General features: G+C 45.3%; 1 protein-coding gene across 6 annotated transcripts in view; it reads left to right on the top strand.

Annotated features, from left to right (window-relative positions):
- mid2 (midline 2) overlaps nucleotides 1-24,156 on the top strand; it is a 98,238-nt gene that overhangs the window by 31,102 nt on the left and 42,980 nt on the right. For 2 of the 6 annotated variants that reach the window (XM_076292378.1, XM_076292373.1), the window contains exons 1-2: nucleotides 7,349-7,597; nucleotides 23,294-24,138. In XM_076292378.1, coding sequence (XP_076148493.1) covers nucleotides 23,350-24,138 — 789 coding nt within the window. In that variant the 5' untranslated portion in view covers nucleotides 7,349-7,597; nucleotides 23,294-23,349. Of the gene's footprint in view, nucleotides 1-7,348; nucleotides 7,598-23,293; nucleotides 24,139-24,156 lie in introns of those variants that run through there. The other 4 variants (XM_076292377.1, XM_076292375.1, XM_076292376.1 and 1 more) reach the window with 3 other exon arrangements.

The raw sequence follows: 24,156 nt of genomic DNA, 5'->3' as shown, positions 1-24,156 counted from the left end.
CTCTAAGTAGTGTGCACTGTGCCACTTGCACAAGGCACCCCAAGGCTTTTCTGGGGTTCAGACAGGCTCTCTGGTCAAGTTGCCGCAGGACTAATGATTTGATCAAGCAAGATTATGGAAATTGGAGAGCATAGCAGTCTGATGGGCACTTGAGTCATAATGTGGCGGCGTGCTCACTTTTCAATCCCCTCTTTGGTCGCTTCGTCAGACAGGCTGGCAAACGGCATTCAGTCAAAACATGATTGCAGTTTGAGTGTGGAGGCACGAGCCTTCTGCTCATCTTGGCTCACATCCAAATCTCCCATTTCATTTGGGTTGCCATAGAGTAGAGCTTTTTAACACTCAAAACCCCTCACGAAGACCCCTCTTGTGGCTCAAATAACAAAAATAGATGATTGTCCCTGCTTAAAAATCATAATCTCAGTTAAAGTGGAAAGGTTTTATAAAGGCTTTTTTCACTATAAATTGTGTGATGCCATCTAATCCAAGCAAGTCTAAATAGCAAGAAGTATGTTTATCTGCATTAAAATGCATGCTTTCATGCCAACCAAATAAAACTAGTTTTATAAGCATTTTAATGACCTACCTCCAGGTCAAAGGCCGGGTGAGTCAAGGTGACCATATGTTTTTTGCCCTAGATGTTAACCCTAGGTGGTCCCATATTTCAGCCAAATTCGCACTGCCCCAGTTTGTCATAAAAATGTGTTCACTACTCCCACATACAGAGTGCAGTGTGATTTGTTTTTTCCTTTCCCTCCTGAACTGGACAACTAAGGGTTTAGGGCTGTATCTGAGGCTTTTGGGATATGGGAACACCACAGAAATGTTCTGTCTGGCCGCGTTTTTGATGAAATGTCCGGATGCAGGGTTTTCTCTTGAGTCTCCCTGTGTGTGCTGAACATATGATGCAGTTCAGCGAGAGGCGTCGTGAGAGAACAGGCTCATTTGGTCAAAATCAATATCCATTCTGATCAGGGTACATAACCCTCTCGCAGACTATCGAGTCTAATTGGCAGTGCATCTGTGTCTAGATAAAGCTGCTAAATGCCACAGAATACCACCCTTTCATCGATCGTGTCAGCTTCGGGGCGTCTTATTTTAGAGCGTTTTGCTTTGTGTTCATGACACCTTTAAAGATGTAATTAAAGCGCGCGTAATGCATGCGTGGGACCGAGGCGAGGTGTGAATGTGCGAAGCCCACACTGCCAGGCACGGGAAGTCGGTAGTGTGTGCGGAGCCAAAATGGCCCTTTGAGGAGAATCATGTGGCGTTTCTCAGCGCTCTCCCATGGCTCTGGAGCTGCACCACCAAAGGCACTTTAGACGGTGCTGTCGCACCACGCATTGTGGTAAATGGTTAATCCCAACTCCCTCCTTTGTTGTTTGTTTAATCTGATTTTGATAGCAGCATGTTTGCACTCTCCCTTTCAGTCTGTGTGTGAGTACACCGTTTTAGAGAGAGAGAGAGACAGAGAGAGAGAGAGAGAGTGTGCATGCACGCGCATGTCTGAGTCATTTCTCTTTTATAGGACACCTTGTCCATTGCTCAGCTTCTGTTGTTGTCTTCAGAAGAACCAAATACCCTCCAGTTATTTTGTGTACAGTTAGCTCATAAAGCACCAGATTTTCCTGCTCAATTTAGCCGAGTTGTTTCATTTGTATTCCCAGCTCATGCTGCCGGAGCCAGAGTCTCCTGTTTGTTATCATTTATGCGAGGAGGAAGCTGGTCTGGAATCACATCTGCTAAAGAAGTCATGAGCTACATGGTCTAAATGAATGAGGCTTATGAAATTACTTGAGATGTACTGTACATATATAAATAACTAATCGCCTCGTAGAGGAGCATAAATGAGAAATGGATTGCATGTTTCCTTGTCTCTCTCGGGCTAATTGTAGTAAATTAAATTTTCAGTCGCTGAAGTCATTTCACATCTTGGCTGATTTGGCAGACCACCCTGGCAGAGCTGAGCCAAGCATTTCAGTGCAGATCACAGCGTATTGATCAACATGCATGGATGCATACAAACATGTTCATCCCAGGGGGAAATGGTTCAATTCTTCGGCTCTGGCTTGATGTAATGGATTGGATTTACAGCACATCTATAAAATGTATAGCAGATCTCCCCAGTGGTGAAACACACAGACAGGCTGACAACGTAGGTTATCATCAGAAAAACATATGACCACGGCTGTGGCAGGTTTCCTGTTCTTTTGTTTCCAGTGCCTGCAGTAGATGAATGCATGTGTTTGTGTGTTCTATATACCCTTCTGGACGAGTGGTGTGATAACAAAATAGCTACAAACAGAGAGATGGAACAGATAAGTCTTTATTTTAGGACATTGCCCAGCCTGTGTGTGTATGCCTGTGTGTGTATGCCTGTGTGTATGTGTGTGTGTGTGTGCGTGTGTGTGCACGCATGTGTTATGCCAACCTGCACATTCTTGTTCTGCACTCTGCTCGTCGGGCTGCTGCTGGTTTTATCTGCTATCAACTCCCTCCCTGCAGACCTGAGAGAAGCAAAGGTAATGAGATTAGTCTGGAACGTGTTTACACATTCTGATGCATATCAAACAGAGCCTGCTCCACCACACCAACACCCATAACTCCCAACCACACCCACCCACCCCCTGGCCCCCCGGCTGCACATGCATGATCCAGAAACGGTCAGAGACACGTGGCCCGTTTACCATTAGCCAGGACCAGTGCGCTGACCTTATTGTAACTGTTTAAGCATGCATCCCACGTGTGCGCACTGTACTCTCAAAGCTCTGCCTCCCATTGCAGCGTGCCCATGCATGCTAACTACCGGCTTACGTATGATATCCACATACATTAGGAGGTCATCAGGGGGATCCCACACTTCAACTAGATTTGCTGTATCACTGTATTCCTTTTTTCTGAGGACAGATGGACAGCTTTACTAATGTTTGTCTTTCCCATTTGACTTGACAATGCGTGTCTTTGTGTGTCTTTCCTATTTGACTTTGACGCCGACTTAATAAGCGGGTAGAGCATTTTTTGTTTATAGACAAGAGCTCTCCTTTGACATGTATGACGCTGGCAGGTGTTTAAATTGATTTAGAAGTGCTTTGATGGGGCCTGTATAGATCCATCTTAAGTAGATAAGGTGGACTGACATTCTCGTAATCCCCATAGACAGAACTCATTATTTTCAGTGGTTTCTCACGTTTTACTGTGACCGAGCACCACACACTAGGCTTTAATGATCAATGTCTCTATTCAGATGCCAGAGAATATGATGTAGCTCAGCATAGTGCGAAGAGGTCAATCTATTACAAGCAGCCAGACCCAAAAAAGCGGCTATATTATTTAAACTTTGACAGCTGGTCGTTACCTCAGATTTGTCACTCCAGTAAAACAAGCAGTGAGCATTCTCATAATGAGAGAAGAGGATCTTAATCATAGTTTGAGGCTGGACTTCAAAACAAACTGCCTCGTGTCTTTGTCAAGAAGCCCATTAGAGGGTAATGATTTAAAGCGAGTTTCCTCCTTCTGAGCTGCTTGCACAAAACATCCCTGCTCGGAGACTTCACCTTGTGTCAGCGCGTTAACAGGACGTAGCGGCCCAATCACAGGCCACTGAGGCTTACGCCACCAAAGCTTAATTGTTTCGACAGGCCCCAGGGTTGGCTCAGTCCTGTGTCATCAGCCAAAACAGTCCATTCAGGCCATATAACAACAAACCTCTGCCTAGTGCAATCATCTACTCTTGAACAGGCGTCCGCCGGAATCGCTCTTAGCAGGACTTGTTGCGCCATTAAAAACTGCCGTGATCGTATCCATTTTGACAGCTAACGACCGGCACTTAGCTCCAGCCCACATGAGGCGTAATCCACTCATGCAGAACATTGCACTGCGACAAAGAGGGAGCGCTCTGGCCACTGCTTCAAGCCCTACCTCCTTTTATGTCTCTCTAGTACATTTGGACGCTTTGTTTATTGATTGGCTTTCATGTATTTTGACCAGACACTTTTTCATTTTTCATTTATTGATAGGCTTTTGTGTATTTTTATATTTGCCAAATCTGTGGAAACAAAAGTCTGTTTGATTCCTATGAATTTAATCACTGTATATTTTCTCTTTTTCAACCAGAAATGACTGAAGGTGACGAACTTTAAAGGGAAAACGAAATTCATTCATCACCACAGATTTGGTGCTGCTTCTAGCTGGGCTGTTTGGTGTTCTGTGTGTGTGTCTGTGAATGTGCCTTGTGTGTGATATACTATTTACACACTGTGTATATTTACCAGAGCTTATATCAGAGCAAATGCAACATTGTGAAGAATACCACACTGTCCAGGGCAACATTGTGTTTACGTTTGAAGAGAGAGAGAGAAAATGTTTGAGAGGAAAGCTGACGGAGCCTGCTGAGGAGAGATTGTTCTCAGCACAGTGTTGTTACAGAAATACCCACCTCTGACAAGAAAACAGCAGGGTGTTTAGACACTGTGCTAAGACATCCACAACCACTGGAAGCTGAGAAGGGAAAAAAACCTTACTGTCTATCTCACAAAAACTCGCATACAGAGTGCTCAGCCTGTGGACGTAGTATCGAATTTGTGACCAGTCTACAGCACCACCGAATTGGCTGCTGCATCGCCTTAAATTCACCAGCCAAAACATCTGAGGAAGCTGTCACTAAACATCTGGTAGTAACAAAAACAGGCGTGGAAAAACCCAAGAGTTGAGGGTCATTTGTTGTGGATTGCGGCATGTATGGGGAGGTTGGGGTGGGGGGGTGGTGGGGGTTAACGTGGGAGCACTTGAACGAGAGCTTTTCATGCTTGTGATGTGGTTTAGTCCTGACCTTGAGATGAAAGTGAACGGGAGGTTTACAAACACAGCAATAAAGCTCAGAGGCTCCATCTGTCTCTGCGACTCTCTCATGGGCCGGGGCTCATTGTGATTAAATGCTGCGCTCACAAAGACAGACGCCTTTGTTTCCTTGGCATTTTTTCAAAACAAAAGATTGACCCCCCCCCCCCTCCCTCTCTCCTCTCATCTTAATGGCCATTGGTATCATTTATTCGCCTCTTCACTCGTTCCTCTGAAGCGGTGCTGATGTGAATTCGCTTTCATGTTGTTGTGCAGCGTGACAAGAGCGCATGACGGGACTTCTCTTTTTTATTTTTCATTCCTCTCTCCTCCCTTCTCCTGCTCTTGCCATACAGTATGCAGTCTGTCTGAAGCCCTCAGCGGACTGGATGAGAGGCAGATGCATTTCCCCCGCATCCTCTCTCTGATGTGTGGATGATGATCTGTTATGTAAGCGGCAGCTCTCATGTAAGCCATTCTATTGCCGCTGATAAAAAAGGGAGAGAGAGAGAGAGAGAGAGAACAGAGGAAGAAATGAAAAGGAAGAATGGGAATCTCTCCCATGGTCCACCGTGTTCCCTGTCAATGCGCATTGTACCCTCATTCTGTCAGGCAGCCTTTGTCTCGCGGAGCATTAATCAGCAGCCGTTTCTGTCGCTTCTGCTGTGAATGCATCACGTTCATCCAGTTTCGTGCAGGACAGAGATCCCATTCTTGGTGTGAAATGGAATGAATTCCTCATCTGATGATAACGGAGAACAGTGTGTGTCCTTCGAAAGCGAATGGATGTACACTGACAAAAAAAGAGAAAAATTGGTTCCACTCGCCACATTTTTTTTATTATTACATAGTGGACATGTTAATTGAAAACTTCACAAAACAGCTCTCACTGAATGTGTTATGAGCTTTGACAGTGCTGGAGTCTGCAGTCTAAAAAAAGAAAAACATCTTTTCTTTCTGCATGCTCCTCTGAATTTTAGGCAGAAAAGCCTCAGAACTTCTCTTCAGTGTATTCTTTGGTTGGTGATTTCTTTGGTTTTGTGGGGGTGTTTTCATCCGCAACAGGTCGTCAGTCATTGACTTATCAGGTGTCCAGGAAGTTAGACAAGACGCACCAGTCACAGGTGTTCCACCCAGACCACAGCACGACTCAGGATTACACAATGCAAACTGTGACTATGGCCTGAGTACAGTCAATGGCAAATGCATATGGGGGGATTTCAAAGCTAAATGATACAGACAAAATGAGTGTTACATTTCACTCATTCAGTCTTCAGTGTTCAGACTCAGTCTTCAGTGTTTTTGTATCAACTTTTTTATTTAACTTGGAAAATTAACTTGGATTTTTTTTATCAATTTGTTATTTACATTTTTTTTTACCAGTCCAAGCACCGAAACGCAGAGGCACATACAATTTGGTGGGCATGTAGCCCCACTAAGCAAATGCACACACAGAGAGAGAGAGAGAGAGAGAGAGAGATCCACACACAAGCATACAGACACAGGCCCACACCCACATACACCCACACACATATTCACAAATAGGCACAAACAGGCACAGTGGCAGTGCACACAGGTTTTTAGTCACAAACACTCATATAGTGGCACACACACATACATACTCACACACACATTCATTGAATTATGAAGTACTTTGAACAGTCAACATGTGGTCATATTATGTACCGCTGCAGCACATCAAGTTTTTCCTAAAAGTGTGAGAATGTGTGTGAAAGAGCAAGTGAATGTGAAATGATAAAGTGACAACTTTCTGTGAGACCTAGAGTACTGTGATCAAAATTCTTAAATGTAAAAATTGCAGCTCTTCAGTTGCACACAGAAAACTGGTTATTCAGGTCTTCACAGTAAAAAAAGTTCTTCATCTGATCAGTGTAAGATTCAAAGCAGAACCTTCAGCAGCACTTCTATGAGTGTAGAACCGTTTTTCAAGAGTGTTAAGGAAGGCTTATGTTGTGAATGACCATGTGAGACTGGTATGTGGTTATGGGACATTCCTGACCTGAGTCAGCTCGGGTCATACGGTATGTTTCCCTGTAGGACTGAGGTGACCTTCTCACATTCAGCATCTTAACTGTGAAGTGTGAACAGTGCTGTGTGTGTGTGTGTGTGTGTGTGCGTGCGCGTGAATCTGCGTGGATGAGAGAGTGTGGGTGCATGCGTGTGTATGTTTGTGTGAATGTGTGCTATTTTTAGTGATACCAATTAATTTGTTCTTTGGTCAGTGGGTTCGTTTACTTGCTATTCATATTTGCTATTACATTTGCATACACTAGAATAAAGCTTATTTTACAGCAAATGGGTCATTGTGAAGAGTACCATACTGCCCGGTGCTTCATCACGTTTATGTTTAAGATGCCTCTCATTTGTGGGAAAAGGTTGCGCTCGAGCTCACTCTCCGAACTTGACATTTAGATGAGGTTATAGTTTGTTCACTCTCCGTCTAGCTGCTGTGGGTCAGCCTGCGCTTGTATGTTGTCGGGTTTGCTTTTTCGCATGGTATGGGTAGGAGGAGCCGGTTTCCTGTGATTGTCTGGCTCTCCTCTCTCTCCCTCATTTCTGTGAAGTTGCCTATGAAAGCCTGGGCTTGTACGGAGCGCTGCCGAGGGTAGACTACTGCTGTGAGAAAAGCTCCGACACACAACTCTCGGGCTACTACGGTCTTATCTCGCCATTTCCTTACTTCGTTTTGGCGTTGTTTTCCAAGATGACAGAGGAAAAGAATGTTCGACATTTAAAGCTGGTAGGTAATCCCAACCGTTCCCATAGCAGGCTGCGTGTGTGTGTGAGTGTCTCTGTGTGTGTGCCGGTGACCGTGGCTGTTTTGGTGAAGTATTAGTAAAGTGTGTCAAATCCAAACCATGTAGGCTAACCATTCACTAGTGGAGGATCTCAAATCAATTCATTATTCCTTAGCTACAGCGGACGATATGAAACGAGAATTGAATAGCGTATTAGTATTATAGGTGGATATCTAGTCGTAAACTGACTAGGTTATGTTGACACTAAGTTAACCTAATTATAACCCTACCAACTTTTAATAAATCGATTAGTGTTTGTGTATGCTTACGACATATGAGTGAACCCAGATGATCCCAAGCTGGATATGCGCTCATGTTAGGCACTGGCGCTATGGCAGTCTTGCTTTGGTGTCTCACGCTGGACTGTAGTTACAGCCTCCAAGCAATGGACTTCAGTACAATTTACAGTGTATGTAGGCTACCCTCGAGCGAAGGGCCATTTGACTGACGCAACCCATGAACACATTTATTTAAAAACGTTCAGTGAAAAGGGGTTATTGTCTCGAAGAATGTGTGCTCTATCGCCCCGTGACGATGGAATGTGCTGCTGTTTTTGTCTTTTGAAATGACACTCGTTTAAATCGTAGGTAGCTAAGCCTATTACATTTCACCGATTTGCTTTCACATTTTAGCGAGTCGGACTCACACTGGCAAATTATTAGCAACGTTTTTCATTCTCTCTTCCATATGTCTACTCATGTCATAACCCTAACCTATACTTTGCATTTCCATTACGCATGAAATCCTAATAGCATAACGCTTTCTAGTTCTGCTGCGAAATGAAAAAAAGTTTCTGTTTTGTGACCTCTATGTTTTCTCTGCTGTTACTCGAACCACAGTGGATACACACAAGAAAGCAGGTGTTTCATCTGTCAGTAGATCTGCCAAATATATTGTAGGTTGTTCAAGTTACACATATTATACAGTGTCCCTGCATCCTGCCTGGGTTTAGAGGTAGGGTGTCCATTTATTTCAGGATTTTGAAATGGGCTTGGCAAGCTAAGTTGAGATGGTTCTAGAGAAGCTCACTATTGCCCTTACCTTCACAATTCGTTCTTTTTCAAGTCTTTACAGTTGATGTAGGCTACTCTGTGCAGCAGACATGATGAAACAGGAGGGACATTTTTGTGTAGCACTGTTAGAAATTATTTTATAAAACAGGCCCTATACTCAGTGTAGCAATGTTATATGTTAATAAATAGTAGGATTTCTGATTCGTATACGATCCGTATAAATACGTCCGTATTTTAGCATAGGCTATCTCCTCTGTCACAATGTCACATATAACTGTTATTGGTTAGGAATATTTACTCATTATGAATAACCTTGCATGCAGAAACCACTTGGTCTATTGATGGCTATTGTTTAAGCAAATTGTGTAGTAGCCTACCTCTGAATGTTGCATTTAAGGTTATTTAAATTACATTTAAAGGTTTGCAGTATTTTCAGGGATTACAGAATTTATCTTATTTGATGTTCAGTCAGTCCAGTTCCTCAGTATATAGCCAGTTGTACATGCAAAGCCATGCATGCCCAGTTGAGTGTCATTGGCTGGGTCAGACAGGTTATGTATGTCTTGTGTCCTGGTATCGTCCAGAATCTGCAGAAACACAGCAAAAACAAACCCCACAGCCTGACAAGGCAAGACAGGTCAGCCTGCGAGCTGAAGTTAATTTCAGTTACCTGTCATTTCTCATCTTGATTGCATGTCAACCAGACCAGGCAATAGACACTATAGATCAGAATAACAGACCTATGTTTTTTTATTTTATTTATTTATTTATTAATCATTCATAGTGCTTGTTCTAGTTTGTTTTGATTTCTTTTTTGGTCAGGGCTACGCTGTTAAACCTTTACTCAAAATCCCTCATGGGTGAATGTTAATCAGATGGGTCTCATAATGCCAAGTGAATAGCTTTGTGTTGTAGCAAATGGGATGGCACAGAACATCACAGTACTCCCTCAGAGAGTGTGACCCAGGGTACAATGCCTTATGCTCCTCCCACAAAGATAACACACAGTGACAAAAGCAATGGCTGGGAAGATTTTTTTTCTGCAGTCAAGGTCACAGAATTGCCAAATACACTTTACACTTTACAGCTAGAGCTTTAGAATAGCAATATCACTCGAGAATAATCTCATGAGTCATGACCAGTAAACCAGTGAACTAAATCTGTTTTGGAGATAGCTCCCTAACACAGAGAAAAAGCAGTGCTTGCTTCTAGGCTTAATCTATTACTGTAGTTGTGCGCTGGCATGTTGGGATAGGACTAGTAGGATTAATTCTTTCTTAAATTCTTTCAGTTTGTCATGCCACAAATGTATTTACTTGCCATGAATGCAGATCCCTTTTCTCCTCGATGATCATTTGGATATCTAGGAAGCTTCTAGTTTTCTGCAAATGACAGCAGTTGCCCTAAATCACCTTTTAGCATTATAATGTGTGTATGTGTATGACTAGCGCAATAATGCTTTAGTCAGCAATAGGCCATAGGCATTAGTTCAGACCACCAGTATTAACAGATTATTTTGACTGGAAGCCCATCAGCTTTCCAACATCACAGCTTAAATAGGTAAGGATGAAGCCTCTTCCTTTTGTCCCCGAACAGTAACAGACTATTGATTTGGCCACTGAGTTACAGCAAGCACAACCTTCAGAGTCAACATAAATCTCAGATTCCACATTTTAAGATCTCAGCCAGCTCACTGAAATGGTTAGAGTATTGATTAGATGCTTCACAATCCTATTCCACTATCACAACCATTCATCCACATCAGCTGTGGCTAATAGGTGTTATTTAGTTGTGTTAAATACCGGAATAACATTTAGCAGTGCAACAAGACTCCCCCTGACCGGAATTCTTATGCTGTTCTTATGCTGACCCATACCTGATGGGTATTGATGAGAGCGCTGTACAAATCCTATTTTCTGTAGAGGAGCAAGGTAGCATACATATCAACCAGTGATCATATAATCAGCCAGTTCAACCTAATGAGCTTGAGCTGTTTATGAATGAGCTTGTGCTCGTCGCAAAACTGTGACTGGAGCTCCAAGTCACGGCTCCATATTACCCATAATGCTTTTTTGTTTGTTTGTCACAGTGGCTCACCATCAGCAGCTTGTCACTGTGGCGCCGTGACAACAGCTTAGTCTGCACCTATGGCATCAACTGTCAGCTGCAGCAGTCAAGATATTTCACAGTTCTATTTATGTCTGCGCGCATACTTGGCATATCCGATGACACTGTTCTGAATCATCCCAATGTCACACACAAAAAATCAGAGACTGTGTACTGTAATCCCACAAGCAGGCATCGCTCTCCACTGCCTGTACCTGATGACCTCACACAGAGCTTCTGCAGAAGGCAGCCGAGGCTACGCATGAAATATAGGGATGAAGCAGTGGCGTTTTCAAGGGCGCCATAATCTAGCTGTGAACTGGAGGGGGACCGTGTCACAGTGCTTTCCCCAAATCCCGAGTGTCCTAATACGCCCTCAAGAAGCATTTTCACACTTCAACCTCACCCCCACCCGCCCCACGCCTGCATCAGCCCCAGTGAGGCACCCCCGCTCTGCAGCGTGTCACGTCCACTCAACGAGCACTCGCGCTCTCAATCTCTTGCTTGTTTGCACTCTGTCTATTAATTTGGAAGCCAAAGGAGGGGGGAAAGCAGATGGCTTAATTGGATTTTCTGCTTCCCTTGATTTACATTGAAATGCTCCCTGGACTTGGGGATGAGTGGAGCGAGGGGGCCAGCGACTACAAACAGCGATCCTGCACACAGACACTTGACTCTCTCACTCCCCAAAGTGCCGCTGCTGTGCTAAAGGGGATGTTGGTGGAGGGGGGGTTAGAGAAGAGGAGGGGGGGGGGGTTGCATCCACCGGCCCCGAAAAACTCCAGCTGCACTCAGCTCGTTTTAGCTACACACACACCAACCATGCAGGAAGTGGCCTCGGGGCACCTTGACTCGGCAAAACTCCAAGTCCGGCTATAAAGAGTGTTATTCCTCGTCCACTCTTTAAATAGTAAGGGGGGAAAATCACCCATTCATTTTTCATTCATTTTTCATTTTTCATTTTCATTCCATTCACCCGTGCTGCTTGTTAAACATATCCAGCGAGCTGAACACAAACAGCCCTGTTTTTCCTGCTCCAGTTTCTTTTTTTTATGCAACCCACCATCAGTTTGACACCCCCCCGCCCCCTCTAAAATGGAGCTCGTGCAACAGCTCCGAGGCAGCAGGAAGCCGAGGGGGCCAAGGCCGGTTCCACCTCTGGAACTAATTGGCCTCGTGGCCCTGCGCTGCTTTAGAGGCGGAGGCCCGGCGGGAGCGCGGGGTCAGGAGTTTCCAGCAGCAGCCCAGGCCGAGGCGGCTCCCGCTGTGGCGGTTTCGGGACCAGCTGCTGTGTGCTCCTGCAGGGCCTACATGTGCTTCCCATGATCTCACCTGGCACTGGGGCTCATCACTGCCGTCAAACACACACACACACACACACACATATGCACACAAGACGACACCCACAACACACGCACACACACACACACACACACATGCACACAAGACAACACCCACACGTACACACTGGTCCATGCACACACCCCTGAACCCAGGCCTTTCCCATGGGAGGAACAGAGAGGGAGAGAGACAGAGATGGAGAAAGTAGAGAGGAAACAGAGGAAGGGGTGAGGCATGGAAGGGCCTTTCTAAAACAAGCACACAGTCATACGCGTAGGCTCTGTTCTGTGTGAGAGACTACCTTCATTGCAGCGCATGCAAGCAGAGACCTCAGCACTCAGACACAAATCTGTCAGCAGCTGCTCTCTGCGGAGGGAAAAAGAAAGGTGGAACACGCTTTAGAGATGTTTGTGAACAAAAATTAAAACCACAATGGTCGCACACACACACACACACACACACATACACACATACATACATACACACACAGACTTAGTTATGACTGTAAACAGTTCAGTTGTTTAAAACCCTAGTGAGGCCAGAGCACTTACATTTGTGGCTTCTGACTGCCTGACTGTGCTCCCTACTGCCAGGAGAACTCTTTTCAGCATTAGTCTCTGCCTCTGACAGCACTCCAGCTTTAATGAGGTGAGATGAGTGTAAGTGTATTGTGGGAGCCTCAGCCGAGTCATCAGTAAATGTCACCATTTACTTTGGCAGTTTAGCGCCGACTAAACATTTATGATATTAAGCTTAGACAAGCATAACGCCGCTTGAAACATTCTTGTTGGCCTAACCTCCCTGCTACCTCATGAATATTTACCTTTGAAAGGAGAGGGGAGATCAAAACTGCAGACCCTCTAGGAAACCAGAAAGATCAAGATCCTGTGTCCAGAGGGGAGTGTCTGAGGGAACAGATGTGGTTTGACCAAGCTAGTTACTGGCCAGATTAACTCGATCAATTGGTAAAAAAAAATAGAAATTGAATTGTGGTCAAGTCAACTTTAATTATATAGCGCATTTCACACACAGAGGTCATTCAATGTGCTTCACATAAACACAAATAAAACAGGAATAGCTAATAAAAGCATAGAAGGGCAATAGTCAAATAATATTTTATAGAATAAGGAATTATAAGGTTGGTACAACATAGAATGTAGATTTAGCATCACCCCTTACCTATGTAAACAAATGTAAGCCAAATCAGAATTGGCAATGGCTTAGTATTATAATAGTACAAATGATTGCATCCGAGCGCACAAGATAATTCATACGTTTTGTTGCTCTCGGCACAAGAAAACTTAGAGCCGACAGGTTTCATATCAAATGTCATTTCATGGTCTGTGAACTGATGCCTGTCTCTCAGATATTAAACAGAGTATACTAACAACCGCATTATGACTTGCACATCGTGCTCGTCTTGTTATCAAATGGTATGATAACGCAAATGATATCTGAAAGGTTTTGTTCTCATCCACTCAAAAGGCAGAGACGGCTACTCACAGGTTTCAGACAGAAGCATGGCATTCACTGAAGAGTTTAGTCTCCATTTCTCTGAGCGTCTCTTTTTATATCTTAAAGCGCTCTTCAAAATGAAAGCAGCTCATTTGCATGCATGAGACTAGAGAGAAGCATGAAAGTGATCTCATCAATGCGATTCTTAAGATGCCCCTCATTGAGAGAGAGTAATCAGGCTTGCCTCCAACCCAAAGCCCCCAAGAGCTTCATCAGTGCTCGCCCTGCATTTGTTTTTGTGCACCCCCCCCCCCGCCCCCAAAATCCACCAGGATTGCACAACACCAAACCTGTGTGCAATGCTGGATGAAAATAGAATAGAATGCAATCCGAGAGAATGGCTGCAACTGTTTAGCCCCACATGCAGAACATGTCAGTATAGGAAGACTCCACTCCAGCATCCACCACCCGTCTCCATCTGGCATCACTCACAACGGGACATGAACCCGCGTGACCTTTGTCAGTTTTGTTAACGGCCTGCACAAACTCACACCTGGGGGAAGTAGACATGTTTACTTTGGCCGGCAGTAAATATTTTTGCTCGGTTTTGACAGTTGAATCAACTCTGATGCTTTGTGTTTGTTTTTGTTATTGACTGGCCTTTCGGAACCGCCGAGAGATGCCACAAAATGTGTTTGTTTTCTATTCCTGCGTGATAAGAATGACATCACATCCATGAGCTCTTAGCTGTGTTACAGACATTCAGTACAATAGTAGGCATGTACAGCTTAGTCAAGATTACGTGCAACAGAAAACGCAATTTTTGTGATAATATGACTATATTGGACAACAAACTGGCAAATATCAAAGGCCACTCTACGAGATGCGGGAAGGGACATGGAAAAATAAATGCTTGACATTTCAATACACAGAATAGGACCAGGAAAAATCAGTTGCTGCCAAGGAAAACAATGGAGTACTCCCCCACCCCCATTCCTTTAGAGGAAATGCCAAACATTACAGCTGTGTATTAATAGAATCTTCTGACTTTCAGGACTACAGTTGCGTCACGTCTCAGGGGTGAATGGGAATGTTTCCATTTCATTCTCTGATGCCGTGTATGGATTGATTACCTTGTAAAACTTCAGAAGCACTCTTGACTTATTTGTATATGGCTTTTTGGGAGGTAAATGTTACCTGGGGCGATAGTTGATATTCAAGTGAGGTGCTTCAGTTTTATACCTGGTAAATATATATGTGATCTTCCAGGTGTTATTACAGCGAAGGGAACCTAGTCCTGTTCCTATCAAGGACATTGTAGCCTAAGGGATATCGTGCTCTTCCAGATGTTAATTCTCTATGACCAGATGAATGAGGGAGTAACTGCATACTGTCAGTGGATCAGTCTTTGGGTAATTTTAAATATTACATCAATAATTCACACCTTTTTTTACCACTTCTGAAGACAAAAATGGAAAGTGTCTGATAAGAGAACTGCACCTTAGAGGATTCTAAGAAGAGGGTTTTCTGGTAATGGAGATAACTAATGTGCTTTCATCTGCAGCACCCATCAACTCATCTGCTGTCATTTACGGCCTGGCTCTGATCCAGTTTGTAGAAGAATCTTCTCATCTTGTCAAATCTTGTGTCATTTGGAACTTGGAGGCTGCTGTTAAGGTCACGTTAGGGACATGCTTGAGCTCTTCATTTCAGTGTGCTTATAAACAAGCTGATTAGATCAGGTAGTGGGTTTTTGATGAATGGACTTTTCATGCTATTTTTCCATTGTGTCAGGGAGTGAGTTTCTTGTTAACAAGGGGATCAGAAAACGCCTGACTAAGCGGATATAAGGAATTGTTGTGAAGGGCTTACCCATTTATTAAGGAGTGAAAATGCATTCCATGTAAGACTTGTTATAACAAATATGTATATACCATTTAGCATGGCCTATTTGTCCAAGTCAATTGTTTGGACCAGTGGAAAGTTCAGGGCACAACAAGGAACTTTGGGGCTCACATTATGTATTCCACTAACACCCTATACACGCGTGTGAAATCTCAGTTGTTAGATTGCATGCAGCCTCACCCTGGCCATTGGATTTGCATGACCATGGCTAATGCAGTTTGCGAACATAGTATTTGTACAAAAACCCATCAGGCTGCCACTTACACTGCAGATTAGGCTGCTTTTTCAGAAGGTCGGCACAAAATTAGCATATTTATGGGAATGCTGGCATAAAGGTAAGCATTAGTTGCATATTTCCAGTCAACACATTTTTTTTCCCTGAAAACATGGAAATGAAACAAGTCCAGAAATATTTTCTGTTGGTGCTGGATAAAGATTAAGAGATAAAGAACTGGCATGAAATATAGTCTTCATGCATATTTTTATGCTTACATTGATCAAATATGCATGCCAGCAATATTCTGAAATGAACCTCCATAATCTATAAGGTTACTTCCACTCTTCCCATTTACAAAAACATTAATTTCTTACAATCGTGGTCAATAGGCCAAGTTACCACTTAGCTTGAAACTGGAAAAAGGAGCAAACATCACTGAGAAGGATATGCAGACAATTTTAATCACCTGAAGTTGTGTATCACTATCCACCCCTTAAAATGTGAAGGCCAGTGTAACATAGGATCATTCTGCTAATTTTTTTGTTTTGGGTATGTTAAAGACGTTGGTTGGAAAGTTGTCCTTTCTTCTATATGGATATATGGCTGGATAAGATATGGTAAAGCATAAGTAAATGTACTTTTTGACTTTTTGATTTTATAATGTATTTATTATATAGAATGATATTAGTATCTCATAGATTCTCTCACCATTAGTCTCTAACTGACATGGTTACCGGTGGATCTCGGTTAGACGGCATTTTCTTTCTGTACTCACTGCGGTTTGAGAAGCCTTTCTAGGCTTATGTTTTGGTGAGAGGCTAGTCACGTTTTATTTATTTGAGCCCTCCTCCAGACAGAGCCCGGGGAAGAACCGTTGCCTTGGTCAGTTGTCTGCATCGGGGACACCCAGCCAGTGGGGTGACACTTAGCAGCTCTCGCTTTCTCCTGGGCGCACGCCGCCTCTTTAAGCCGCGCTAAATATCTTATGAGCTTTTGCGCTGCATTTTTATCCGCTTTTTTGTTCTCACCAGAGCAAATGCACATCAATAATGGAAGAGCTATGGGTGAAGGGAGAGCACGGCAGCGGCATGTTGTGCGAAGGCATGATAAGACACTGCTCGGGGTAAGAGCATTAGAGAAAAGGACGAGACGTTTGAGGGTATTAACGTTATTGTGTTCAGCACACCACTGGTTCTGGTTTGCGTACATCTGGGGTTCTGTAGGTGCATAGTTAAATTGATGGAAAAAAATTGAAAACCAAAGCGTGTTCCTGATTTGAGGAAATCAAAACACTGTGGTAAAAAGGGGGGGCTCCAAACCTGTGTCCTTATGCTGCTGTTGCCTCTTTCTTCCCTTTTCGTCAGTTTCTTTTTTTAATTGTTTTTGTGATTTCTAAGCTCATCAGCACAACCATCCAACCATGCACCGTCATCAAATTTGTAATTCAGGATGCTTAGCTTGAATCGAGTCACAATTGTCTTGTCTGCATTGGGAACTTTTTCGAGCGCTAAGTAGAAAACTCCTCATTCACTCCAGAAAGCAAAGGACTACACACTAGTTCCCCATCATGTTGGCTCCCTCATCACAAGTGTCATGGGCTCTTTGACCTCAATCTCAGCCTGAAGCCAGGCATGTTGGTGAAGTTTATTTGCTCAGGGGAGAACGGAAGGCAAAGGCACTTGGGGCCAGGCCCTGGTACTCGGCTGCCCCGTTAAAGGCCGAGAATGTCGAAATGGAAACCCGCCCAGAATCACCACTGTTTACATTCTATGAATAGAAATTGCATGTTTGATTAAACCAAGCACCGCGTCGGTCAAAGGAAGGGAAGTGGAAACGGCTGAATGCCCGCCAATGTGGCCCCATGTGTTTCAATATTTTCTCTGACAACATTGAGTGGACACTTGGCCCCCACAGTGGAAAACTCAAAATACGGCATGACCCGTTTTAATTTGCTACCTGATCTGAGCTGTGTGCCATTATATAACATTTTTGGGCTGGGACTGGGCTTCGTTTAGGTAGGCGGTCCCTGGGGCATTACTCAGTTTTGCCATTTCTGTTTCCCCTGCCTTGTTTACCTTTTCACTGTGCCAGAGAAAAATGGGATCATATTTGCAGTGGATTTAAAGACTCTCTCTCTCTCTCTCCCTGGAACTGCGATAACCAGCTGAGACTACTTACTGTTGCACGTCTGTGTTCCCTTGACTCTTTCATCCTCCCTCTCTTTTTTCTCTGTTTTTCTTTATCTCCTGCTCTTTCTTCCTTAAGACCAAAGCTTTCACACAAAAAAATAAATACGGTTCCCTACCACTCGACGGAACACGCAGTCTGTGGATGACGTTGATGGCAGCCTTTGGGTGAGGCGTTCTCCCATGAGACCTGTGGTGGAGGAAAGTTGTCTGAAATGGTTTTCTTAGTCCCAGTGAAAACCTCACCATGTTTTTAACTATCCCCATGAAACTGTCAGTGAGAGCAGCCTGACAACTCTATAGCACTATCACCATATCCACAGTCCTCGGAGGGCAAATCAGCAAGCTATTTAAACAGGTTTAACCTATTAGTATTGTCTCACACAGCGAGACCTGCGTCTGACATGGCCATTCGCTTCAAAATGCTTATTTAATTAGCCTTCCAATTCTGTTCCGGTGGAATAATCTAGTAATTTGTAATTAGTGTCCATAACCTTTTGTTCTCATCTGAATATGTGAGGAATGTGTTTTGCATACCAAGAGCTCCAGCGCTGTCCTGACTCAGCCGTGACCTCGCATCTGTTTTTTGTTAACGCTTATCAATGTGAGGAATGAGAGCTCTGCTTGTCCCAGATAACTTGAGTGCTTCTTAACAGTTGTGCATATGTTTACTGTCCCAGAGAGCCATAGCACGAAGGAAAGGGCAAAATGGCTCACACAGTCATAAAATACATATGCACAGGATGATTATCTCTGTTTAAATATAGACAGTGTGTCGGATTATTTGTTCAAGGTCATTAGGTGGCAGGGAATGGAGATGCGGCTGCGGGAGTTAACGTAGCCCGTGGTGATCTGCTCACCGTTACGTAGCTGATGTTACTGTGTCCTCCAGCCACAGACAAACACACCTGCTCGCATGTCCAGCTCAGCCAACCCCTCCCTCCCGAGACAGGCCTGCCGGTAAACATGCCCCGCAGGCGAACCCGAGCACCACAGCGGCAGAGGAGGCGGTGAATCACTGTCACTCACTGCGTCCAGGCGGATTTATTCTCCTGAGCCACTGCGATTCTCACACCACAAACACATGCAGCCCTCCCCTAAATCCCTCTCAGTGGGATGCGGTTCCATCTGACTGGCCCAGTTTCTCTGTGTGCAATAATTAGCCGCTCATCCAGCGAGCCCCCCTTCTCCATCCAGTGGGGAGGTGCTACACGGGGAGCCAGAGGGCTGTTTGAGCGGAATTTGGGGCGATAGGTTGTGAAGGCACGAATGTTTGGCACCCATCCCACCACCAGGCCCAGCTTTGGCTCCAAAGCCAGCTTAAGCTCCCGCTCTCTCCGCTAAATGTGAACTAGCTACAGCGCTCTCTGCTTTTCCTCTCCTAGCGCCCACACAGCCACCACTGCCATTCAAACCAGGGGTCCTTTAGCTCTTCTCAACCCGCCATTGGCAACTGGTTCAGGCAGCTGCTGCCTATGTGATCCCTGTCTGAAACCCACCCATCCAGCTGCACACTGACAGCAGATGGATGACTCAATTACAGCGGCGGGGCTGGGGCGTGGGTCTGACCCGCTGGCCCACCCGTCTCTCTCTCGGGCCGGACACTAATAACCCGCAGTCGTGCTCCCTTGACGCCTCCACACTCGCTCGAACCCTCCTTCGACTTCCTGACAGCCACGCAGTGAATAGCCCAAGTCATTAAATATCCACTGTAGAGTTGCCAGGCTTTTACCAGCCATGTGTGTCGGGCCGGTATATATGTAGACGGAAGTGTGTGTATGTAATGTGTGTAGGCCTGGGATGTTAGCTGATAAAACATGTAAGTGTGTCAAAGCAGCTAATGCCCATATCTCACGTCTTTGAGAGGCTGTGAATTCATTGGCATGGACTGTCCTAAAGGATTCCATAAGTACAACAGATTGCTGTTACTTTAGCATCAACTATTCATGCGTGTTGGTGTGGGGATAGCTGGGGTTTAAAAATACGCTGTCTAAGTGGATTTGTGTCCACCTCCATGAAAGCATGCGTGACGCTGGCCATTTAGTTTCGGGGGACGGGGGTCACATCTCCCCCCCCCCCCCCCCCCCCCCATTATTATTGTGCCACAATAATTCAAGGAAGAGCTGTCTGACCAGTTAGTTTTACAGGCAAACTGTACCAATTGTTTGGACAAGGCTAATTGTCATTGTTGCAGGCATGCCATATTCCGCGGTGACGCACACTCCTGTCTGGGGCTAGACGCTGGTGGAGAGAGCCTGGCATCCCAGGGGGATTTTCTTTTGGGTTAAATAAAGCAACAATGAAAACAAACAAAAGCAACTCAAACCAAACATGCACGTTTGCTTTTCTTTTTTCTTTTTTTTTCCAGGCCGCTTGCCCCCCCCCCCCCCCCTACAAGGCTGGGATTTGTTAGTCGATGACCTGAGAGTTGCTCACAAGCAAAAGAGACACAACAAGCTGTCTTTCTTTTTTGTCTATTAAATTAGCCTGAAATAGCCCCTTTGTGTCTGTGCCAGCCTGTCTCCTGCGGAATTTGCCATGGCATTTCAGTCCATAAGCGCATGAAATGATAGTTCAGCAGTGTGCCCAACTCTCCTATTAAGCTGTGGAATAGAGGTGGCAGTGTTCAGTCATAAAGCCATGAGTCAGCCATCACATTAATTCATTTTCATCTGATTTGAACAAAGTCAACATCAAAGGACAAGTCACACAGTAATCAACATAAGAAAGGATCAAAGTGTTGACTCCCATAAACAGTGTGTGTGTTTGTGTGCTTGTGTGCGTGCGTGCGTGTGTGTCTTTGTGCAACCACATTTGTCTGTGTGTGCTTGCAAGTCTGTCTGGAGGTAAACACAAGCAGACACTGTTTGCCTGCCATATGGGGCCTTTTACCTTAATCTGATTAAGTGGAGAGGGGCTTTGGAGCCATCTCTGTTCTGAGAATGATTGCTCCTCTCTCTCTCATCTTCTACACACACACACACACACACACACACATACCCCCCCCCCGCCCCATACACACACACACACACACACACACACACACACATACACGATTCTATTACATCACTCCTCCCCTGGCATCACCAAGGCACCATGACAGTGGCTCTTTAATGAATCCAGTGTATTTACCTTTGGTCACACACACAGAAAAACTCCATCCCCCTCTCTGCCTATAGATCTTTGCTAATGGCATAGAGTAGACCTGAGCCACTGGGGTCACTGATGGTGACCTCTCATTTAATAGGCCAAGGGCAATGGGGTCAATCCCTCCCCCCTCCCCCCTCTCTCTTATCTCCCCCCTCCCTCACCTTATCAGATGGAGGTAATTGGGGCTTTAGTGGCCAGTGGCGGCAGGTAGTGGGGAGGTAGGTAAGAGTTGCATGAAGCGGCTCCATAAATCACTGCCGATGCCAAGGTGAAAGTTAAAGAAGGACACAGCCTCTTATCACAATCATATCTGCCTGATTGCCTCCAGGACATTATTTATTTTCTCCTCTGGCCAGTAATGAATTTTGTTCCCCCCAAACACTTACTCATCCAAACCTCTAATCTTAAGGCAGTCTGAAAGTTGGATTGGACAATTTGTGGCTGTGCTTACTCTTCTTGAAGTCAATAAGTTGTTTTCCTGCAGTTTTGTGTAACCAGTGTCCTTGTGTGTGGGTGAAGGTAAGAGAGAAGAGAGATGAACAATTTCTTACTCTTCAGACGTTCTGGTCAGTTTAATCTCCCTGACATTACAGCTCTGTGTTTGCCCTACAGGCACATAAACTGTGGCTGAAAACTAGAACATCTGAACCAGTAGATAGATAGATAGATAGATAGATACATACATGATAGACAGATAGATAGATAGATACATACATACATACATGATAGATAGATAGATAGATACATACATGATAGATAGATACATACATACAGTACATACAGTACATACAATACAATACAATACAATACAATACAGACAGACTGTACATACATACATACATACATACATACATACATACATACATACATACATACATTATTGATCCCTAGGTGAAATTCAAAAATTCATTACAGGCTATGATTGCCTTTCATAGACTTTCTTGAACTGAATTTGCACAGCTAAATGATTCGTAACACTGAGAAGCCATGAATCTTTTCAAAAGAAGGCCAGCTAAATAGTCACATTGGTGTGGACACAAGCACAAGAATTTCACATATCCCTTTGGATACAGTTGAGCAGAAACAAATGAAGTCCTTTCAAACAGGGTCATCGCAAGCTCTTCATCTTGCATCTCTCTCTCTTCCATTCTCTTTGCTGCTTTCCACTTCCCTCTCTTTCTCTCTGTCTCTCTCTCTCTCTCTCTCTCTCTTTTTCTCTCTCTCTATAAATATTGGAAATGCACAGTGATGGGTCATAGCTCAAGCCCTTTCCTCTTGTCGTCCTCCACCGAGCGCCTGGTCTTGAACAGGCTGTCTGGGCAGGTTCCAGGGCAGGGCAGGGCTGATTAGACCGGGGCTGGATGTAGGGTGAGCCATCCCCTTCAGGCCCATTCATATCCATCAAAGCAGAACCACACAAATCAGCCAGACAGACTCTCCTAAATGACACTAACTGGAGCAACAAGCTTGTGCTGACTTCTGGGGAGAAAAATCTGATGGGGATGAAAAAAAAGGGAAGGAGTGCAGTTAGTCTGCCCAGATAAACATATTTTATATGTGTGTGATTTTCTTTATCTGTTTATCCATCTGCCCTTCCACGTGCTTCGGTGTCCCTGTGTTCTGTGGTGGGGAATGAGCATTTGACCTTGCCGACTGGCTGTGTCTCTCTGGTCGTGCCTTGTGGACTTCCTGTGTCTGCAGAGGTCACTGTAAAGGTCACTGCTCTGGTCCTGCGTGTTTCGCCCCATAGACTGAGCCCAGCCAGAGCACAGCTTGTCCTCTGGTTCTCTCACTGTCAGGACATCGACGGCATCTGCAAGTTACATGTGTCGGCTTTCCCATGATGCTGAAACAACTGTCACTGTGTGGATGTGTTGTGTGTTGTGTTGTGGCTATCGTGAACTAACCCTTTGTCAGATGTGAGGCTTTTCCCCAAACTAGTGGATTATGGTCAGTGTTCTTGCTGGGCACGGTGCTGCCTTGACTTTTCTGTATGCTACTGCAGTTACGTTGCACACTGAATAGCAGGCAAGCTAAATTCATGGCAGAGAAATGGATCAGATGCGATTCGTCAATTAGTAGCAAGTTAAAGTCAGCAATTCTGGGTGTTGTCACGTCACAAAACACCAATAAAATACCAGAGAACTCACCAAGTTTTGGCTAAATGAGACCACTGGAATGAGCCCCACAATCTGACGTGTGTGTGTGTGTGCATGCGTGTGACTGGCTTGGCACTAACCCCCCGGTCCGCTGTTTGCCGTGCAGGTGACTGACCAGCTTCTGTGGGATTTGATGTCGCCTTTAGATCGGCCCAACTGAAGATGGAAACACTGGAGTCCGAGCTGACGTGCCCGATCTGTCTGGAGCTCTTTGAGGACCCCCTGCTGCTACCCTGCGCCCACAGCCTGTGCTTCAACTGCGCCCACCGCATCCTGGTGTCGCACTGCTCCACCAGCAAGCCCCTCGAGTCCATCTCCGCCTTCCAGTGTCCGACCTGCCGCTACGTCATCACGCTGAACCACCGCGGCCTGGAGGGCCTCAAGCGCAATGTGACGCTGCAGAACATCATTGACCGCTTCCAAAAGGCCTCCGTCAGTGGGCCCAACTCGCCCAACGAGAGCCGGCGCCCGCCGCGGCTGTCTCCCCACAGCGTGAGCGCCCGCGGCAGTCCCGCTCTCACCAGCAGCGTCAGCAGCGTCACGAGTCCCCCGCCCTCCTCCACCCTCGCCATGTCCCTGGAGCATCAGCATCAGCAGCAGCAGCAGCAGGTGGTGCAGCAGCAGCACCTGCGCCCCCTAGTGGGCTGCCAGTTCTGCGAGCAGGACCCGCCGCGGGAGGCCATCAAGACGTGCGTCACCTGCGAGGTGTCCTACTGCGACCGCTGCCTGCGCGCCACCCACCCCAACAAGAAGCCCTTCACCAGCCACCGGCTGGTGGAGCCCGTGCCGGACACGCACCTGCGCGGCCTCACCTGCCTCGAGCACGAGAACGAGAAGGTGAACATGTACTGCGTGGTGGACGACCAGCTCATCTGCTCGCTCTGCAAGCTGGTGGGACGTCACCGCGAGCACCAGGTGTCCTCGCTGAGCGAGCGCTTCGACAAGCTCAAGGTTAGTCTCTTATCGGTC

This window comes from Alosa pseudoharengus, unplaced genomic scaffold (assembly GCF_046254945.1).
Source record: "Alosa pseudoharengus isolate Yale_2024_CS ecotype anadromous, Long Island Sound unplaced genomic scaffold, YU_APseudo_1.1 YU_APseudo_1.1_scf_19, whole genome shotgun sequence".
NCBI classification, from domain to species: domain Eukaryota; kingdom Metazoa; phylum Chordata; class Actinopteri; order Clupeiformes; family Clupeidae; genus Alosa; species Alosa pseudoharengus.
The sequence above is the reverse complement of the archived record's forward strand: the minus strand, read 5'-3'. Positions and strand labels throughout refer to the sequence as shown.